The sequence below is a fragment of the Leptonychotes weddellii genome, chromosome 10 (assembly GCF_054177405.1).
Source record: "Leptonychotes weddellii isolate Sample4059 chromosome 10, ASM5417740v2, whole genome shotgun sequence".
NCBI classification, from domain to species: Eukaryota; Metazoa; Chordata; class Mammalia; order Carnivora; family Phocidae; genus Leptonychotes; species Leptonychotes weddellii.
In genome coordinates, this window is record NC_138378.1 from 49,369,677 (window position 1) to 49,388,857 (window position 19,181).

A 19,181-nucleotide genomic window follows, 5' to 3' on the forward strand; every position below is an offset into this window, starting at 1 on the left:
GTTTCAATCTGGCAGGACATTCTGACACTGATCAGTTCTTTATTCAGGAAAGGGGGAATGGGCTTGGATGGACAACCTGTTATGTTCGACTTACCCCTCTTGCTGTGAGCACATCAGTCCCAAGCCCCTCTTCCTTCCCAGGTAGATCAGTCCTAACTAAAACAGAGTCCTTGGAGTTAAATGGCAGCTACGTAGAGATATTTAGTGGGAGAATTAAAATTCAAGTTCATTAGCTACATATTATCTTCTTAGAATATTAGCTTATGTGTTTTATGAGGGCTTAGTACTTTCATTCTTAGGAACCCTTGCTCCTCTGAACTGATTAAAGTCTCTAAGGGTGTCCTGGAGTCATGTCATTCCCCAATATCTCTATTTGAGAAGCTGATTTGATCCAGACTAGAAAAATCTTAAGGAAGACCAGATCCCCTTATCAAGTTAGAGTTTATATAGCATCAACTCCATAGTGATGCTGGGCCCCACTAAGTCTGGGCAGACTTAGAAAGAATGTGTAAAATATTCAGCTCTCACAGCAAAGAGGGAACAGAGACAACAAAGAAACGCAACCACGAATGAAACCACTCCAGATAATCTCAGAGGGTGGCAGCTGAAAGACTGCCAAACCTTGTAGTGTGAACTAGGGAAATAAATGTCGAATAGTGCCAGGTAGAGACCTCAGGATCCTAACAGAAAACTTGACACACTCAAAAGGACGGACTTAAGAGAGGTTAATGAAAGGATAATTTATAAAAGATGTGGGTAGAGCCAAGGGAAATCAGTGAGAGGTGCCTCAGGACCCCAGCAGGGGAAGTAACAGGGAGGCATTACCTTCCTCCAGGTGTGAAGGGGAGGAAACAGTTATGGAAGCTAATGAATATAAAGGCAGCTAAAGAAGCCCGTGTTCCAGGAAAGAAGAGCCCAGCTACCCTGGCAACCTCACGGGATGCCTGCCTCTGAACTCCTGCCAGTGCTTCCATCGGCCAAACCCAGCAGGGGCGTGATGGATTCCATAACGACCAGCCCCCCAGGGCCACTGGATGGAGTGGGGCGCAGAGTGGATTTGAAGGAGCAAACTTCCGGATGGTAACTAGCATGGGAAGAAATACACTGATGCAGTCAGTCATGAACTCTTCCGAAGGGACGAATGAAGTTGGATGTTGTTTTGTTAGATCTGATCTTACTTTGGTTAAAGTAAGGTCAGAGGACATCCTTGAGGGAGGGGAAGTGGGAACGTTCCCCAGTGAAAAACAGCACAATGCAAGCCACGCAAGCTTGGGCCTCAGCGAGCTGGCATTCATGTTGGGCTGGAGGGAGGTAGAACTAGAAATGAGGGCGATGGATCTGAGACAAAAGTGATGAAGCGTTTGCAGCCAGATGTGGCAGGTGGTGTGACATCGCAAACAGCTGGGGTCCCTCCAGCTTCCTGAGCAGTTGTGTAACATGAAAAGAGCATTTGAGCACCGCTACTCATTTCTCTCTCCTGGAATGAGTAGCCGGAGGGAGACCTGGAGGAGAAAGAAAGCCTCTAGAGAAAACTTGGATTCCATTTTCCTGAATTGTTCATTTTACAAGTCTCCCCTGCCATTGTGGGATGATTAACATTGCCCAAATATTCCAGGACAAACCAGATTCACCTGCTGTGTGTTCCTTTAAATCTATAGATGCTTGAATCCCTCTTTGCAGTGGAAATGCCAGTTTAAATTCACAGTCTACTAAGCATTAACTTTAGTGGACTTACCCTCATGATGCTCCTGCTTCACTCACATTCCAAACACTTCCTGCTCTCTGAGGAATTCGAGAAGAGCTATAAGGACGGCTCATGGGTACTTGACATAAATATAGAGGGAGGAGGAGAACAGCTACTGAGAGGCCAGAATTGTGACGAACGGTCAAAGGTACATGAAATCGACTAGGACTACTAAGAAACAGAAGACAGCTCTAGTGGTTGTTGTGAGAATATACATTTGCAATGTTTCTCCAATACAAGGAAAATCATATAGACTCTCTGAATCCTTGCAAATATTTTAGCCAATGCCTCTGGATATTAGAACAAAATTCTTTGTTTTTTGAGTCTTCTTTTGGCTCATCTAGAGAGAATTAAGATATATGTCAGTTATCCTAGTGGTGGACATGGGAAGTCAAATAGGGCAGTGCCTTGCTCAATCCACCTAGCTGTGTCTTCACATCACTGATACTCTTGTGAAGACCTCATGATCAGGTTGGCCATGGGAGCAAGAGGAACAAGAATAAATATCTCCTTCTTCTGGAGAAATATTTAAAAATTCTGGTCTTAAGACCTGGAATAATGATTGTCCTATCCCCAACATAGGGATAAGACCACCTATCTCTTGGCCTTCTGATAAATGTGAATTTCTGTCCTTGATGTATGTTGATGGCTTTACCTTCTCCAGGTAGCAGATCTCTCCCATAAATGCATAAGTTATAGCCACATTTATTTTCAAGAACATCAGGCAGAATCTGGTGAACAAAGTGCCCCACGGCATTGGCCCTCTCGGGACTATTTTTATAGTTCCGTGGATAGATGACATAAGCATCATAGATCTTTCCATCTGAAAATGAGGTCAAGAAGTACAGCTTTATTACTTGGCTCTGAAAATTCCCATTTGACTCTTCCTAGACATTCTTCACTGAATTTTATTGTTGTTGGTGCATGTATCCTATCTCCCAAAATATTCTAAAATCCAGAGATGGTGACAACAATCTACCACTACCAGATATTATCATAAAATCAATCTTAATCCCAAATTTCCCCCCTTTACTGCCTCAGACTGAATGGTAGAGAATAGGCAAGAGCCAGTCCAGTTTAGCACAGACCATATTGTCAAATTTAATTTACAATTTATTGGTAAATATTTATTGTCATGGATAAGGAGTCTTCTGTTGTTTGGAGTAGATCTCAATTTTAGCTATTGTTTTCCCCTAACCTAGGAAGTGAAAATGCGAAAGGAGAATCAAATAATTAGCCCTAGTTGATTGGACCATATGGAAAATGTAAAGTATATCTGCCTCCAAAGGAAAGAATGTTGTCTGATTTAGCAGGCATAAATGTATTCTTTCATGTGTATACTCATGCACATAGGTAGGACTCTTTATGGAGTGGGCTTTCTGGTAAAATACACCTGCATTCTGATGGCCCTTTCTAAGCTGTTCACATCTGGAAAGCAGGAACACTTTTGTTAATGTTTTGAATTCCATAAATTTTTACCAATGCACATTTTCCAAAATGTTTAAACTTTTCTGGGCTTGGGCTGATTCTGTTCTTGATTTAGTAGGAACAGCAAGCCTATTGGGGAAGAAATTTGAGCTGTTGAGATGAATCTCAGAACCATAAGGAGCAACAAAAAAGGCTAGAGAACGGCCTCAAAGTGGACCGAAAAACAAAAAGATCTGCCCACAATATGTTAGCAAGCAAAATCTGGGTTTAGTAGCATAGCTATTAAGAGATCAATAGACAAGTAACCAACAGCCATTATGGATCCTTTTCTTTTGAAGAAAAAGGTGAAATTTGCCACTTACCATTCCTAGTTTTGTAAGGTCTAGCTATCTCTCTCCAGAGCAGAATAACCTCAATCCAGAACACTTTCAGCGTTATCACCATGACATTGATTAGCATTAACAAGGTGCTAAATCCCGCCAGTATGTAGTAGGTGCTTTGCTGGTCATCTATTCAAAAGATAAGGGGAAGACAAAAATGATCACTATTATTACTAGAACAAGGTAAAATAAACAAATGCATGTCTGCTGACCTCCACTGGGAGTACAAGAGACTCATACAAGAGATGCCTACCTGGGATTTTCATGGCTGCTTTGAGAATCACTAAGTGAACAGTTGTTGAGCGCCTACTCTGGGTAAGGCAGCAGGCTAGGCATTGTAGGGGATTCTCAAAGCATAAAAGGTGTCGAGGCAAATGTAAACTTCACTAAGATAGGAGGTAAACATGTAATTTGAGCTGGCAGAGGCTTTTAGGAGTGCTCCCTCCATGCTAGGCTGGGCAGTGGAGCCTTCCTGCAGGAGGAGGGAAGTATTATAGAACCGCAAAACAAGGAAAATGTACTCCTGGCAAGAGGGGCCGCTGTGAGCCCGAGGGCAGAGATGTGGTGTGTTCTCTGAGGAACTAGAGTAATCTAGTGTGTGGAATTAGTGGAAGACACAATAAGAAATGTGGGTCAGGATTAGGTTCTGACCAGACTTGACGCTCCCATTAAGGCATTTTCCCTTTATTTGGGAAGGTTATGGGAGCCACTGAGGAGCGTTGAGTGGGGTGTTAACAATGAAAGGGGCTGACAAGCAAGATTAATCTGAAGGTAGGGGAAGATTTGTCTCTGTGAGAAGAGACCATAATTACTTAGAGGAAAATGGACAGGAAGTTTCTGCAATACTTGTGGTGAAAGATAAGGAGGGTTCAGACTCATGTAATAATGAGAAAGGAACGGATACACCTGGTGTTGGGGCATTAAGGAGAACAAATCAAAAGGTCTTGGGGTCTTACTGCATTGGAAAGCAGGGAAGAGACAGGGGCCGTGTAAGTCTCTAAAGCATAATTGATCGAGAAGTCAGATTACTGGGATTCTAGGTTCTAAACACACCCCTTACTCTTCTCGTCACTGAACTGTGTCCCGTACTCACTGTTGCACAAAGTGCATACACGAGATGGTTCCCAATTTCAAGGACTTGTAACAGATATGTACAAATTGAATACAAGAGTTGTACTCATTAATGGTATTTTTGGCTGTCTTAAGTTTACTTCTCTCTTTAGAATTAACTATCCTCTTACAAGTAGTTCCACTTAAAGATGACCATGAGAAGAATCTCAAAGGAGATTTGTCTCTTATAGCGTTCTCCCTGCATTTTTTGTCTGAAGTCTCAAAGCAAGGGGGTCCCAGTCTTTCCATAGAAAATCATTCATCCATATTCACAGATTCCTCCCATAGCTCATCAGCATCCTGAGTATCCAGCCCTGTGAATCAAGAATGGCCAAGGCAAAGAGATTCAAAACCAGGGGGCGATGGAGGAGGCCTGTTACTGGAAATTGGCAGAGAGCTTACTATCTGCACTGTCATCAGTTTAAATGATAAATACTCCCTAAGGAAAGCATTTCAACAGGATTTGCCTCCAGGTCACTCTCTCTAAAAGTCTTATCTGGGGGCGCCTGGGTGGTTCAGGTGGTTAAGCGTCTGCCTTTGGCTCAGGTCATGATCCCAGGGTCCTGGGATCGAGGCCCGCATCAGGCTCCCAGCTCCACGGGAGACCTGCTTCTCCCTCTCCCTCTACTGTTCCCCCTGCTTGTGCTCTCTCGCTCTCTCTGTCAAATAAATAAATAAAATCTTTAAAAAAAATAAAATAAAAGTCCTATCTGGATACCCTCTGGGAACCCACATTTCTGGGGGTGACCGTGGTGAAGTAACTGCACATATGGCTGGTTGCCTCCGCTGGGAGGAAAGAAGTTAATCCAAGACAGTAAAGAAAGTTGAAGTTCAATATCTTTCTGTTCATGACTTTACATCTGTATAAATAACTCTGTATGTTATTGTAACTAAATGTAACTAAACATTAAATACTTTCCGAAAGTGTTTATAAACAGGAAAACACTGCCTAAGTTTGAGTCCTGGCTCTAACTCTAATTTGGTAAGTTCTTCAACCTCCTCTTGCTTCAGTTTCCTCATCTGCAAAACTGGATGATAGTAACAGTCTCTTCCTCATGGGATATTGATCAAATAAATAAGAAATGAAATGGAAAATATTTAGACAGGTCCAAAGGAAACAATGAATAAATGTGTACTACTGTTATTATGAGTGTCAAATATTTATTTAATCACGGGAACATAAGCTTTTAAAGTTCTTGTTGTTGAAATTCGAGATAATGTAATTTATTTTGTGATGAGAAATAAAGGAATTAACTGTGACAATTAAACTGCTGTAGCAATAGTTTTTGTTTAATGTACGCAGTTGTCAAAACAGAGTGTAACCATGTTATTTGAAGAAAACCAGGGGAAGGGTAGCACATACAAGTAAACTAGAAGGAAAAAAGTCACGAAGTACATGTAACATGAAAACAATTCCAATACACAGGTCATCAGAGAACATTCATAAAGTGACAACGTAAGCAAGGCATGGGGACATCGAGGCAAGTGCAGCTCTGGCGCAGGGGCGGGGGGGAGGCGAGGGGCAGGGCACAGCTTCCCCTCTCCTTGGGGATCCACTGTGCCAGCTACCACCACCAGACTGCCGAGATATTACAATATGATGTGGTCCATATGTCCTGGGGCGACTCCGTTATTACGAGTAGAAACCTGGCAACCCATGGAACTCGATAGCACTCAATGTCATGATTCTGTTTGTTTGATAAAAACTTATAAGTCAGTGGTTTAAGTCTAAATTAAAGGAAAAATTCCAAGCACCACCTCAGGCAGAGACTTAACATGAACACATCAAATTGGTGGTCTGCTTATCTATTACCCCCAATTTTTTTTTCATCACATTGTACCTCTGTGTGTTTATCCAAATCAATCTGGGCTATATCCCACTTAGGGGTATAAACTGAGGGCTTAACTCTCCCTTTGGCTACGTGACAAACACATTAAATAATTTCCACGTAGTTGTGCATGGAGTGACAAGTGTAAAAATACCATATTTTTCTCCCCACCCATTTATACTGGATTCAGTGCTTCATCTAACAAACAGGAAGTCTTTGCCTGGAAATGCAAACAGGGGAGGAAGTTGACAGGTGCTCAGGAAGGAAATGGTTGTAAAACTATTTTTGTTGACATCATTGCATGCAATGACATACCAAGGGAGTGGGAGGAAGAAGCAGTCTTCCCCCCCAGAGGAGGAATATGTCATCACTGACATTGGTTAGTGATGTCTGGGTAAGGTGATGATTAAAAGCACAATGACTTTGGGGTGCCCAGGTGGCTCAGTCAGTTAAGCATCTGCCTTCGGCTCAGGTCATGATCCCAGGATCCTGGAGTTGAGCCAAGGGCCCTGGGGTCAAGCCCTGCATCAAGCCCCGTGTTGGGCTCCCTGCTTAGCAGGGGAGTCTGTTTCTCCCTCTCTCTCTGCCCCTTCCCCCACTCATGCTCTCTCTCTCGCTCTCTCACTCACTCTCTCTCTCAAATAAATAAATAAAATCTTTTTAAAAAAAGCACAATGACTTAGATGGTCTTATTGCTGTTTCAGATTCTTTACAATGTGTCTTCTTATTACCTGTACCCAAGACAGATCATTCTCTCCACCTTGCTTCCATATGCTGCTGATTATTTGTGAAAGAGAATGTTACATTTTAAAAGATGATATATAGTGTCTGAACGTGATCTACTGAAGAGTAGTCAGTTTCCTGTTTTTGTTATAATTAGATTTTATTGCATCAAATTATAATGAAGTCATTAAAGGCATGCTAGATTCAGATAAAACTAACCAATTTGGCCTTTCCAAGTTACTGGGAAGGTTATCCACCCTAACAAACATAAATGTAAACTGTTGCTTTGTTGAATTATTAGGCCTTATAGCTAGAGCAATGGAAATGTACAAAAATCATTTTCCTCGATAACTTTGGTATGCGTTCATTTATTCATTCAACAAATTGTTATTGAGTGCAGGCTAGGTACCAGGCACTGCACTACAGACGGAGGCCACGAAGATGGATGAGACGCCATTCATGCCCTCATGGAGCTTAGAGTCACGTTCAGCAGACTCTCAGATAGATTTTTGTAAGTGTGAGGAGTGTAGAGATAGAGACAGGGCCCTACAGGAACACCAGGAAGGAATATAGACTCCAAACTGGTGGCCAAGGAAGTCTCCTCACAAAAGGTGGTACCTGAATTGCATGTTGAATAACAGATATAGTAAAGAAATGAGCTGAACTACCAGACTTCCCGTGAGTTTTACCTACATTTAGATTGGTAGTTACCAGAGATAGGAGTGGGGGTGGGAGAAATGGGTGAACAGGTTGTGTTTTCTTTTTTTAGTTTAAATACATTGAATCTTTAAAAAGACAGAAAAAGAAAGACATGTAGCCAAACAATGTATTTGGTGAAATAAATGATGGTTTCTATGTATAATGGGATACTGTGAAGCCAGGAGAGGAGAAGGGGTGGGAGAAGGGAGAAGAGTGAGGGGAGGAAGAAGGAGAAAGTAAAGCTGTAGAGAAGCAACTAGGGAAACCATACTACAAATGGTCAGTGTTCTTAAGAGGAGAAGCACATTTTACGAGATGGGCCACTTCCATTGTCTTGAGAGCCACACTCCAACACATTGTTCTCTAAGAAAATGATTTCAGCTTATAGTTGATGCAGCTAACTCGGGTGACCAAAGTCTCAGGAACACTCCTTACTTGGACTTCTCTTCAGTCTTACGGTGTGCCGTATCGAACCATGCAAACTCTGAGCCAGACATTCATACTTCAGGGACAAATCCTCCTCTCTCACATCATCTATTCTTAAAATGGTGTTCTGACAAGTCAGCTCACTGCTAAAATTAAAAAGGGGACATGTTACTTTCAATGCTTACTTTGCTGTTGCGAATTGTGTGGGAGGAAAAGGGAATGTTTTAACCTCAATATAAAAATACCTTTGATTTTTCTCCTGTTCCTCTTGAATTCTTGCTTCACCACAGTTCTGAACTATGGTTCCGTTCACCTTCCACCGGACGCCAGCCATGAACCGAGAGCCTTTCCCAAAACAAGCAGAGCAGAGTATGTTTGCTGGTTTTCCTAGGTGAGAAGTGAAGAAATTCACCGGTAAAATTCAGTTCTGCCAATAGTAGTGCGTTCAATGTGAAAAAAATCATTGAACATCTGGTGTGTGCCAGGAACTGATTCCATTCCCCTCCCTTATCGTTAGCACCTCCCTCTCTGTCCCAGGCCCTCGCCTTGCCTCCACCCCCTTCGTTCAGTTTGGAGGAAGCTCTGCTCCCACTTGCCTCTCATCTGCTGCGTAAACTAAGGAGCTAAATAACTCTGGCTTCATCAATCCCAGATTATAAGGTAGGGCTTCTTTTTAATCTAAATTGGAATTTCTTTGTAACTTCTTTCTTCCACATCTTTCTCCTTTTACTGAATTCTCTTCATCTTTCTGGAAGCCCCTTGGTTGGTAAAACTGTGTTTTGCCGGACCCAGCTACAGTCCCAGTATTGAATCATTCAAGAGCACTCTCCATTATTACAACTCCTTTTACTTGAGGCTTCCTCGGCCCTGAGCTGAAAGCATGGGGGCTGCCCTCATGCCTGGGGACATGCATTTAGCCATCCCTTACCGAGCCCTTGGTTCCTGGGTCCAGAAGTATGCAGAGGGGTGAGGAATGCAGAGTGTCTCAAAGGGTGACAACAGCACACTCAAATGATTAAAATACAAGGTATTCTAGTCTTCTATAGAAAAACTGACAAGTGACTTGGGAATACAGAGGGAGAAGTCATTCTAGGGAGCAGGACTGCCATGCCATATGCGAAAATGGTTTCCTTGGACCTGATCGGATGGAGGTTCTGGTGGCAGGCAAGGAGGGTGGCATTGGGGAGTGGTGTTTGAGCTCACTGTTGAGAGATGAGAAGGAGGAACAACATGGACAAAAGCAAGAAAGAATGTGGAAATGCTGCCTTAATCAGTGTAACAACTGTGACGGGGTCAGCGCGGTGGGGACACGGGGCAGGTGGGGTTAACAGCTGCGGATGAGCCAGGATGTAGTGAGAACCAGTTCGTGAAGGGACTTATCTTATAGGCCAAGAACTTGGAGCTGTATCTCATTTCTGGTGGGGAACCAGAGAACACAGAGATGAGCAGAGTCGGAAAGCCTGGGTTCTTATCCTTCTATCATAGATTATTCACACCCCTGGGCATGTCATTGATCCTACCTGAGCCTAAGTATCCACAAGCATAAATTGGGAACAATGTCTACCTCCTGGAGAGAAGTAAGGATGAAGTAAAATGTACGTGTGAAAGCACCATGAGTTACAAGTACAATACAGATGTAATCGCTAGGTATTCCTAATATTAGCAAGTGCCCAGGTGAATATTTCCACACATCACATTTCATTTAATCCCCAAGATCCATCGTGTTAACTGCCTGACCCATGCTTGGGGAATTCAGATCAAGAGTCATATGGAAGGATTCTCCAGGTAACACGTAGAGCATTCTTAAAGTTTTCTTACCGATTTCCACTTCTTTTGTTTCATTTTGCAGAGGGGCTATAATTACTGGAAACCAAGAAAAGCTTTCCTCCTCTTAAATCAAAGACAAAGAGAGTATAAATATTAAGATAGCATTGGATGGTGATCATTATAAAGCTTGTGTTTTCATATTCCTATCCTATTTCATGGCAATGTTTCTCAAATTTTTCTGACAATGACACACAGCAACAAATACATGCATGCACACACACATACACACAAACGAAAAAGAAAACATTCAAGTAATACTTTCCCTTACTACCTATGATACTCTTTCATATTTCCTATTCTCTTTTATATCATTAAAACAAATGTTAATCCAACACATTAAATAAATTACATGGCCTGGCAATTGCTAGAAAACCACAGTTCTACAGAATAAGCACAGCACTACAGGAAGGAAGATTTCAACAGTCCCATGAAACAACAGCATATATAAGGTACTTAACAAATGCTTGTTGAATGAAAAAAAAAAGCCCTATGACCATGATAAACACATAGGCCCACACTTCCGCTCACAGAGTTTCACCATTGTGGAAATTCTGTGGCACTGATGCCTAGAGACAGTGAAGGGGGTTTTCTGGAGGACTGCTGCATTTCTACACCCCTTGATTCTCATTTATTTCAGAATAGTGTGATGCTAAGGAAACCCTGACTCCTTATAGATTTGATACCCTTGGTGGTGAGGTATTTCACCACCAATAGGTTTTATAGACTTTAACATTTGAAAAACACTCTTTAGAATCAAATTATCTACTTGAGGTCACTGATAATGTAGAAGGTATTGCAAGCCAGAATTGTGTGAAAGGTGAAATGGAATGGTGTCACTTACGTCAAGAGGTTTTGAAATGGAGCCAGGAGGCCATTAAGGAGATGGGCCCCATGTCCTCACTGGTAGAACCATGAACTTTTGAACTAGTGAGACTATAAATATTCCAAGAATGAGCCCAAACATCTGCAACTTGGTACAATAAGAGACTTGCTTGTGATAGCCTTAGTCACCAATTATATTAAATGAAGGTTAGCTTTCTACTGCTAATACCCATTAGAATTATTTGTAAACGATGTCTACATGCATTCCCTCTTTGCTTTAAAATCCCCCGACTTTTGCTCCCTAGTGGGACACTAGTTGGGTTGCTACCCAAATCTGTGTACCCCAAATTGCAATTATTTGATCCCAAATAAACAGTCTTGCGTACTTATTGCCTCCTGATAACTTTGGGCTGACAATTAAAAGCCACCCAACAATATCTATCTATCCCTTTATAGAACTTCTCACTAAATTTCTAATCCAGTTAGTTATATTAGAGATTAAATAGATTTTTTTCTACTTACAGAACTTCTGACAACAAATTGGGAGAAGGAAAGTTAATCTGGCTCGGCGAATACTTATGTTGCCATCCAAAAAAAAGTTTATTAAGTTAGGATTCAGATCATGCCATCTTTGAAAAGTTTAAGTCATAGAGGAGAGAACAGATTTGGCTTTAGATTAGTAGTGTAAACTCCCTCTAAAATTCCTGAGATCTTGATAGCACATTTAGAAAAGCTCTTTGCTCTGTTGTAGAGAATGTGCAAGATGAGATGAAGCTGGAGGACATCTCAGGGAGGACCGTGAAGTATAATCGTGCCCCTGATCCCCGGTTTTACTTTTCAGGGTTTCAGTTACCTACGGTCAACCTCAGTCCGAAAAGATTACATTGGAAATTCCAGAAATAAACAACTCATAAATTTTGAATTGCTCACTGTTCTGAGTATCATGATAAAATTTCACAGTGCCCCACTCCGTCCCATCCAGGAAATGAATCGTCCCTTTGTCCAGCAGATCCATACTCTATCTGCCACATGCCCTTTAGCCACTTAATAGCTATCTTGGTTATGAGCAGACTGTCACGGTATCCCGCTGCTTGTGTTCAGGTAACACTTATTTTACTTAATAGTGCCCCCAAAGCACAAGAGTAATGATGCAGGCAATGCAGAAAAGCCAGAGAGAGGCCATTGAGCACTTCCTTGAGGTGAAAAGGTAAAAGCTCTCGACTTAATAAGGAAAGACAAAAACTTCATATGCTGAGTTTGCTAAGATCTATGGTAACTTTTATTACAGTATTTTGTTGTAATCATTCTGTTTTATAATTAGTTATTGTTCCTAATCTCTTACCATGTCCAATTTATCAATTAAACCTTATCATAGGTATGTATGGGTAGGAAAAAACATAGTATATATAAGGTCAGTACTATTCCCTATTTCAGGCATCCACTGGGAGTTTGGGAATATATCCCCTGCAGATAAGGGGGTCTGCAGTCTAGGAAAATCAACAAGAAGGGCACAATTCCTCCTACATTATTTTTTTTTCAAATATTGTATTTTGTTAAATTCAGTAGCTTACCTTTTATGACGAATGATCTGGTTGCCGTCACGCTGTAATTGAGTCCATTTTCATTGTGCATAAATTTGCATGTATAATAACCTGCGTCCTTGCTAGATGCATTGTCAATCAGCACAAAGGTCTTGTGTATGTGATACCTTGGCCCATGAAGAGCTTTACAATTCTGCAATGAAAAATTCCATTCCATTTTCAGCGACTCTTTACTTGCACCTGTTTTGTGTAATTTTCATCCATTTCCCCCAAATGTCCTTTTACCTTAAACCACTCAACAGGTGCTGTCCAATTGTAGAGGTCAATTGTAGGACAATATATTTTGGAATTTTTTTCTGATCCACATGTTGTTGAATATATCAGATGATCTGGAATATTGCATTCTGGTTGTTTTTTATATATGGTGACGTTTACATATCCAATCTTATTGAAGGTAGGACTATTAAAATAAGTCAAACGATTTAAAAAGTTACTCAGGATTATGAAATGAAATGACTTCACCCAATTCTAAGCTTTTACTTAATATTGCTTTTTTTTTTTCTTCAAACAACTGATGTACAGGGATTGTTTTCTTATTTAAAAACATCTATAGGGGCGCCTGGGTGGCTCAGTCGTTAAGCGTCTACCTTCGGCTCAGGTCATGATCCCAGGGTCCTGGGATCGAGCCCCGCATCGGACTCCCTGCTCGGCGGGAAGCCTGCTTCTCCCTCTCCCACTCCCCCTGCTTGTGTTCCCTCTCTCGCTGTGTCTCTCTCTGCCAAATAAATAAATAAATAAATAAATAAATAAATAAATAAATAAACATCTATAAAAATCTAGAGTTTTAAATACTTTTTGTGTTGCCTTTGAGATAAATCATAACCCCTGTGGTAGCCCTGAAAATGACTCCCTCGCCATTTCTTTATACACTAGATCTCCTTTTCATGCCAAGGATATTACAAAGATAAGTGGTATTTATTGAGAGCTTTCTATGTACCATTCATGGTGCTAACATTTCATTATTTTATTCTCATAAGGATGCTTTGAAGTAGGCTATATTATCATATGTATTTTAGATAAGGACAGAGAGGGACAGAGAAGTCACTTGTTGGCATCACACAGCCAACTAGTGACAGAACATGAATTTGAAACTAAAACTGGTCTGACCTCAGAACCTAGGCACCTAACTATACACATCCTGCATTTTGATGTAGTTCATCTGACATATTGTATGTACCAAATACAGGCACAAAATCAAAACATTTAACAATATATATGTAGGGTAAGTAATTTGCAGGCACACAATCTTATACAACCCTCTTCAGCTTACCTCTCAGGTTTAAGGCACTGGTGAGAGCCCTTTTGCACCCACCATAGGCCTCCTTGATACCCAACATCTAGGTTACTGGGTCTTTTTGCTGGTTTGTTCTTACTTCCAGCCAAAGTGAGTGATTGTTCTCAGTTCTCTTGGTCACTAGGAAATCTAGGTCTTTTCCTAATTGGACTACAAATTAATTCTTGCCATTCTACCTCTAAGTAGTTCATAATCACCCAACCCCAACCTGTTGGTGTTCCTAGAAGTACTCTTCTATTCAAACCACTTTATAAATTCAGCTGTCCCACAAAGGTCTAGAAAGGAAAGGAAAGGAAGGACAGCTCACACCATTAATTATCAAAGAAAAGGGAACAAGCCAAAGATTATGGTGGTTGCCTGGTTAATACCTTCTGATAATGCAAGTATAAATTCCAGAATCATTGACTTTGGAAGGGAGAAACTTAAGACGTTCCCCCGAGGCCAATACACGATTTCTTTTCTGGGTGGTTATACTTTTGTTGGTTTTTGAGTAATACCAATCCACAGGGTATTGAGACCTTCCTTGCCTAGGACATCTCACAATTAAAGCCTCATTTTCCAGGCCCCAGGATGATTTGCCTGCAGATACAAAAAACAAACAAACAAACAAAGCATAAATGGGATCCTGAAATGATCATAGAACAACATTATAATTCTTATATTCTATCCTTCTAGGATTAAATATAGAAAGGACCATTTCTGTGACACTTTCATTGAGAAAGAATAGTAAATGATGGGGCGCCTGGGTGGCTCAGTCGTTAAGCGTCTGCCTTCGGCTCAGGTCATGATCTCAGGGTCCTGGGATCGAGTCCCGCATCGGGCTCCCTGCTCCTTGGTTGCCTGCTTCTCCCTCTGCCTCTCTCTCTCTCTCTGTCTCTAATGAATAAATAAATAAAATCTTAAAAAAAAAAAAGAATAGTAAATGATGAAGATCTTCTATGAAATGTTCTACTGGGTACCACAGATTAGTGCATCAACTTGGAGCTAACCCTCTGACATTGCTCTAGTGAGAAAGCAGCCACATCTCTCTCTCTTCTACGTGCAGGCAGCAGGTTAAATTTTGATGTATTTAAATAGGTAAAACTAAAATTATGATACATTTGTTGTGAAGAATCTGTCCTGAGAGATTAGTGATAAAGAATGACTGCAGAGCATAAATGAATTTTCCAGGAACAACCAGAAGCAAGCAGTTTTAAAACAGGGCAAATGATGGGGCGCCTGGGTGGCTTAGTTGGTTTTATTAAGCCTCTGCCTTTGGCTCAGGTCATGATCTCGGGGTCCTGGGATCGAGCCCTGTGTCGGGCTCCCTGCTCAGCTGAGAGTCTGCTTCTCCCTCTCCCTCTGCCATTCCCCACAGCTCGTGCTGCCTCTCTCTCTCAAATAAAAAATAAAATCTTTAAAAAAAAAAAAAGTCAAGTGGTTTTGGAATTACTTAATTTTAAAATTTTACAATTTTAGTTGAAAAGCAGTACTTACTAAACTTAGCTGCTGTGGAATGTACAAGAATTGTTAAAAGTGCCAAGACCCAAAGTCTCATTGTCAGCTTATCAATCCAGAGCAAGTGTTGGTAATTGATTGTTGAGATTATTCAAGGTGAATCCGTGACATATGATGGTGAAGGTCTCCCCTAGGAGGTTGATGGTTTACAGCAGGATAGAGTTTCAATGTCTCTACTGAAACATAAATCATACAAAATCACAAGCAAAATATTTATTGTCATGATTTTTACTTATTCAATACCCCCCCAGGAGAACTAATCAATCAACAGGTATTTATTAGGTATAAATATGTATAACAGCAGGGTTTCAGACATGAAACATTGCATTTATTCCTACTGAAACTTTGGGCCATGTAGGGCTTACAATAGTCACCCTATTTCATAGTATCATGAGAATGTACTGGAAGAAGCTGAATTAGGAGGAAAGAAAACTAGTTTCTATTTTTGAAACAAATTAAAGCTATAAAATTCAACAGACCCTGGAAAATACAATGTTACAAATGCCAAGGTAAAACCACAGATAGCCACACAGGCTGGGGGCTGCCTGCATGCCTGTGTGACCCACATGCAGGCGTACACGCACATAGTCATCACAGAACAACTCAAAATATAGGAAAGTGACGGGTCGAGCGTTAATCATTAAGTAATTGTCCTAGACACAACACCAAACCCTCAAAACTGTGTCCCTGCTTCCACTTGTCCCCAAGGTTCACCAGAGTTTTTCTGAGAATAGTCGGAGGTCTGTGAAAAATATTACGTGTTTTTCTTTTTCCTTTCACCAAGAGAATCATTTAACTAGATGGCTTTTTCTTAAAAAGTCAGGGAAGGGATTGAGCTAATACAGAAACTAGCAAATAGAACAATAGACACAACAACCCTAAACAGACTTTTAAGAAAGCACATTTCCTCTAAACATCAATTACTGGTACTTTTCTTATTATGTGTATGGAGAAGTTTTTATTATAAACTTTAGATAAGTAATTGATGCTTACCCAAACTGAAGGACGGAAGGGAATGAACTCCAAGTCCATGGCTAAGCTAAGAATAGTTTCCAACTCTTGTGATTTCTGCCCCTGAAGTCTCCTCAAGTGCACGCACTCTCTCCTTTTGAAGGGGAGACACTCGAAGGCATCCTGCAATTCTTCACTCCACCCACACTGAAACTTGATTTTTAGTCATAATTCATGACTTGTTCAAAAATATTGGTGCATCATGTCCCGAGAATTCTTGAGCTTGGTACATAAATATTTAAACATAAGGACAACACTGAGTAATCCCTCTAGATGAAGCAATCAAACCATCTCCCCTTATTTTAGCATCAGTTTCTTTAGCTAAATAATGCTTGCTGTTTATTGCCCTTATATTATTACTCATTGGGTTCTCAGTGATCTTGAAGTCCTGGGGCCTTGAGTCTGCCTTTCCAGATATCCCTCAACATTTCATTTAGCAAACACTAGCTAAACAAGCTCATCCAGCTTTGGCAGCTTTGGTGCAAAGAGTTCCAAAAACGAATGAGGGGACAAGCAATGAAAAGTAAGCCAGACTTTACAGAGGTTTGTAAAGGCTCTGCTTATGGTCCAGAATGTGACACAGTCTCGTCCAAAACCAGGTTCCCCCAGCATGTCAGCTCCTCCAATATAAGTCCCTTTAGGGACTCAGATCAGTTTGGATGGAAAAGGGCAGTTTTTCTAAGGAGTTCAGGAGCATAGAGGGAAACTATGAGTAAGAAGGCTACCTCAAGGGGGCTGTTAGGAAGACCATAGTCTTCAACTCTCAGACCCCATGTAAAACGAATGTTAATTGCAAAATTAGATTTTAGCTATGCATAGCTGGAATGACTCTATCACGAGTAAATTCAATTCACTTTTAAAACTTACCACATCTCCGAAGGATTCAGGGACTAATTGCAGACCCGCGCAATAATGTAATAATAGTGAAGCTTTATCTAGAACTCACTCCATGCCAAGATCCAGTCCTAGGTGACTTACATGTATTAACTCCTTCACTGTCACAATACCCACGGAGGCAAGCACTATTGTCATAATGTCCGTTTTACAGATAAGGACACTGAGGCCCAGAAAAGTTAAGCAACTTGGCCGAGTTACATACTGCTAAGAGATAGAACCCAAGCAGGCTGGCTCCAAAGGCTAGATGCCTAATCATGAGGTCACACTGCCACTGGGTGAGCAAGGTGAAGTGCTTTTGAGCAGGCATGCCCATCTGCTTGGGGATTCAGTCTTAGTTTGGACATCAGTCACGTGCTCTGAGAGGAAGAAATACAAAGTCCTGTCATGGCTAGGAGATTTACCATGACATGTTTGGTGTCAATTTGAGGAATTGGGTCTGCTTATCTCTTTCTTTCTTATAATTCTGGGCTGGGTCATTAAACAAAATAAGCTAGTCTAATTTCCCGAAAACCTCTTTTCTATAAGCCACTTTGGCTTCTCACTACTATGACACCATCCAACATAAACATATAATGGTTCATAATAACTTAGACAAAATGTGAAAGGCAAGGGTTTCTAACTAATAAATACAACAGAGATTTTGATTCGTGTCAAGTTAAGAAGAAAGCTTTCAGTGTCTGCTTGTTTCTCTAGCAGATACCCTCTTCTTAAGATTTCTCAGAACTACTCTTCATTTTAAAAATTAATCTCACTTAGGGGCACTTGGGTGGCTCAGTCATTAAGCGTCTGCCTTCGGCTCAGGTCATGATCCCAGGGTCCTGGGATCGAGTCCCACATCGGGCTCCCTGCTCGGGGGAAGCCTGCTTCTCCCTCTCCCACTCCCCCTGCTTGTGTTCCCTCTCTCGCTATGTCTCTCTGTCAAATAAATAAATAAAATCTTAAAAGAAAAATAAAAAAAATTAATCTCACTTAATTTGGCCATAACTTTGATCTGACTTTTGAGTTTGGCCATAATTTTCTTCAGATTTTAGATTATAGTTTTGAAATCTGGCGTGTCCCTATTTATAATCTAACTCACTGACATTTCTGCCAAAAAAATAAACAAAAACCAAAAGCCCTTATTTTCAGAGTAACAGCTAGCAACTTGCATTTGGACTGTGGCACTCAAATATTTCATAACTTACAAGATATCATGCAAGACTTCTCCATTTGTCTTGCCTGGTAACATAACTAAATCAAGATGTAAGTATCATATTCCAGAGCTGGCCGTGTATGGCCTGGTCTTACTGTAAGCCACGTTAAAAGCAAGGACATTTTTGTCATATTACACATACATGAATCCAGGTGGGTCAGGGTCTCACTCAGGAATTTTCACAAGAATAAGCAAAGGGGAAATCTTTTCCCCATTTCATTAGAGAGCATTCTGGATGTCCCTTTCCTCCCATTTCTCCTGATGGGGTGTTTCTAGAGCCTGCAACAGATGGGGGGCAGATCCTGTGTGGTGGTAGGTGGTCTGGGGGGAAGGCTCTGGGGGGCAACACCATCTACTGTGTCACCTTGGGCAGAGTACTTATCTTTTGATTCTTCTTTGCCACACTTCAAACTCTAGGAGATCTCAACACTCCTTCCCTGCCTCACCCCTAAGAAAAGGAACTTCTCCCATAGTCTTCTTCAATCTCAGTGATGGCAACTCCATCCCTCCAGTTGCTCAAGCCAAAACTCGCCATGTGTGATTGCCTCTTCTTTTCCTCACACATCTGACCTGTAATCCATCAGGACATCCTATAGGTTTCACCTTCGAACACATTCTACTTGCAACCACTTCTCCCCACCTCCACTGCCACCTTCCTCTCCCTAGCCATCCTCACCTCTAGCCTCGATGGCAACAATAGC

General features: G+C 41.2%; 1 protein-coding gene across 4 annotated transcripts in view; it reads right to left on the minus strand.

The window, feature by feature from the left end:
- The window catches only part of IL1RL1 (interleukin 1 receptor like 1), a 37,045-nt gene that overhangs the window by 5,783 nt on the left and 12,081 nt on the right, over positions 1 to 19,181 (minus strand). Inside the window, exons 2-12 of one of the 4 annotated variants that reach the window (XM_081833342.1) lie at positions 16,374 to 16,613; positions 15,360 to 15,556; positions 14,252 to 14,462; positions 12,815 to 12,989; positions 12,560 to 12,722; positions 10,158 to 10,229; positions 8,585 to 8,726; positions 8,349 to 8,485; positions 3,535 to 3,681; positions 2,400 to 2,567; positions 1,736 to 1,823 (exon numbers count right to left, since the gene is read on the minus strand). In XM_081833342.1, coding sequence (XP_081689468.1) covers positions 1,738 to 1,823; positions 2,400 to 2,567; positions 3,535 to 3,681; positions 8,349 to 8,485; positions 8,585 to 8,726; positions 10,158 to 10,229; positions 12,560 to 12,722; positions 12,815 to 12,989; positions 14,252 to 14,462; positions 15,360 to 15,420 — 1,362 coding nt within the window. In that variant the 5' untranslated portion in view covers positions 15,421 to 15,556; positions 16,374 to 16,613 and the 3' untranslated portion in view covers positions 1,736 to 1,737. Of the gene's footprint in view, positions 1 to 94; positions 2,568 to 3,534; positions 3,682 to 8,348; positions 8,486 to 8,584; positions 8,727 to 10,157; positions 10,230 to 12,559; positions 12,723 to 12,814; positions 12,990 to 14,251; positions 14,463 to 15,359; positions 15,557 to 16,373; positions 16,614 to 19,181 lie in introns of all 4 variants that reach the window. The other 3 variants (XR_014149218.1, XM_031032488.2, XM_081833341.1) reach the window with 3 other exon arrangements.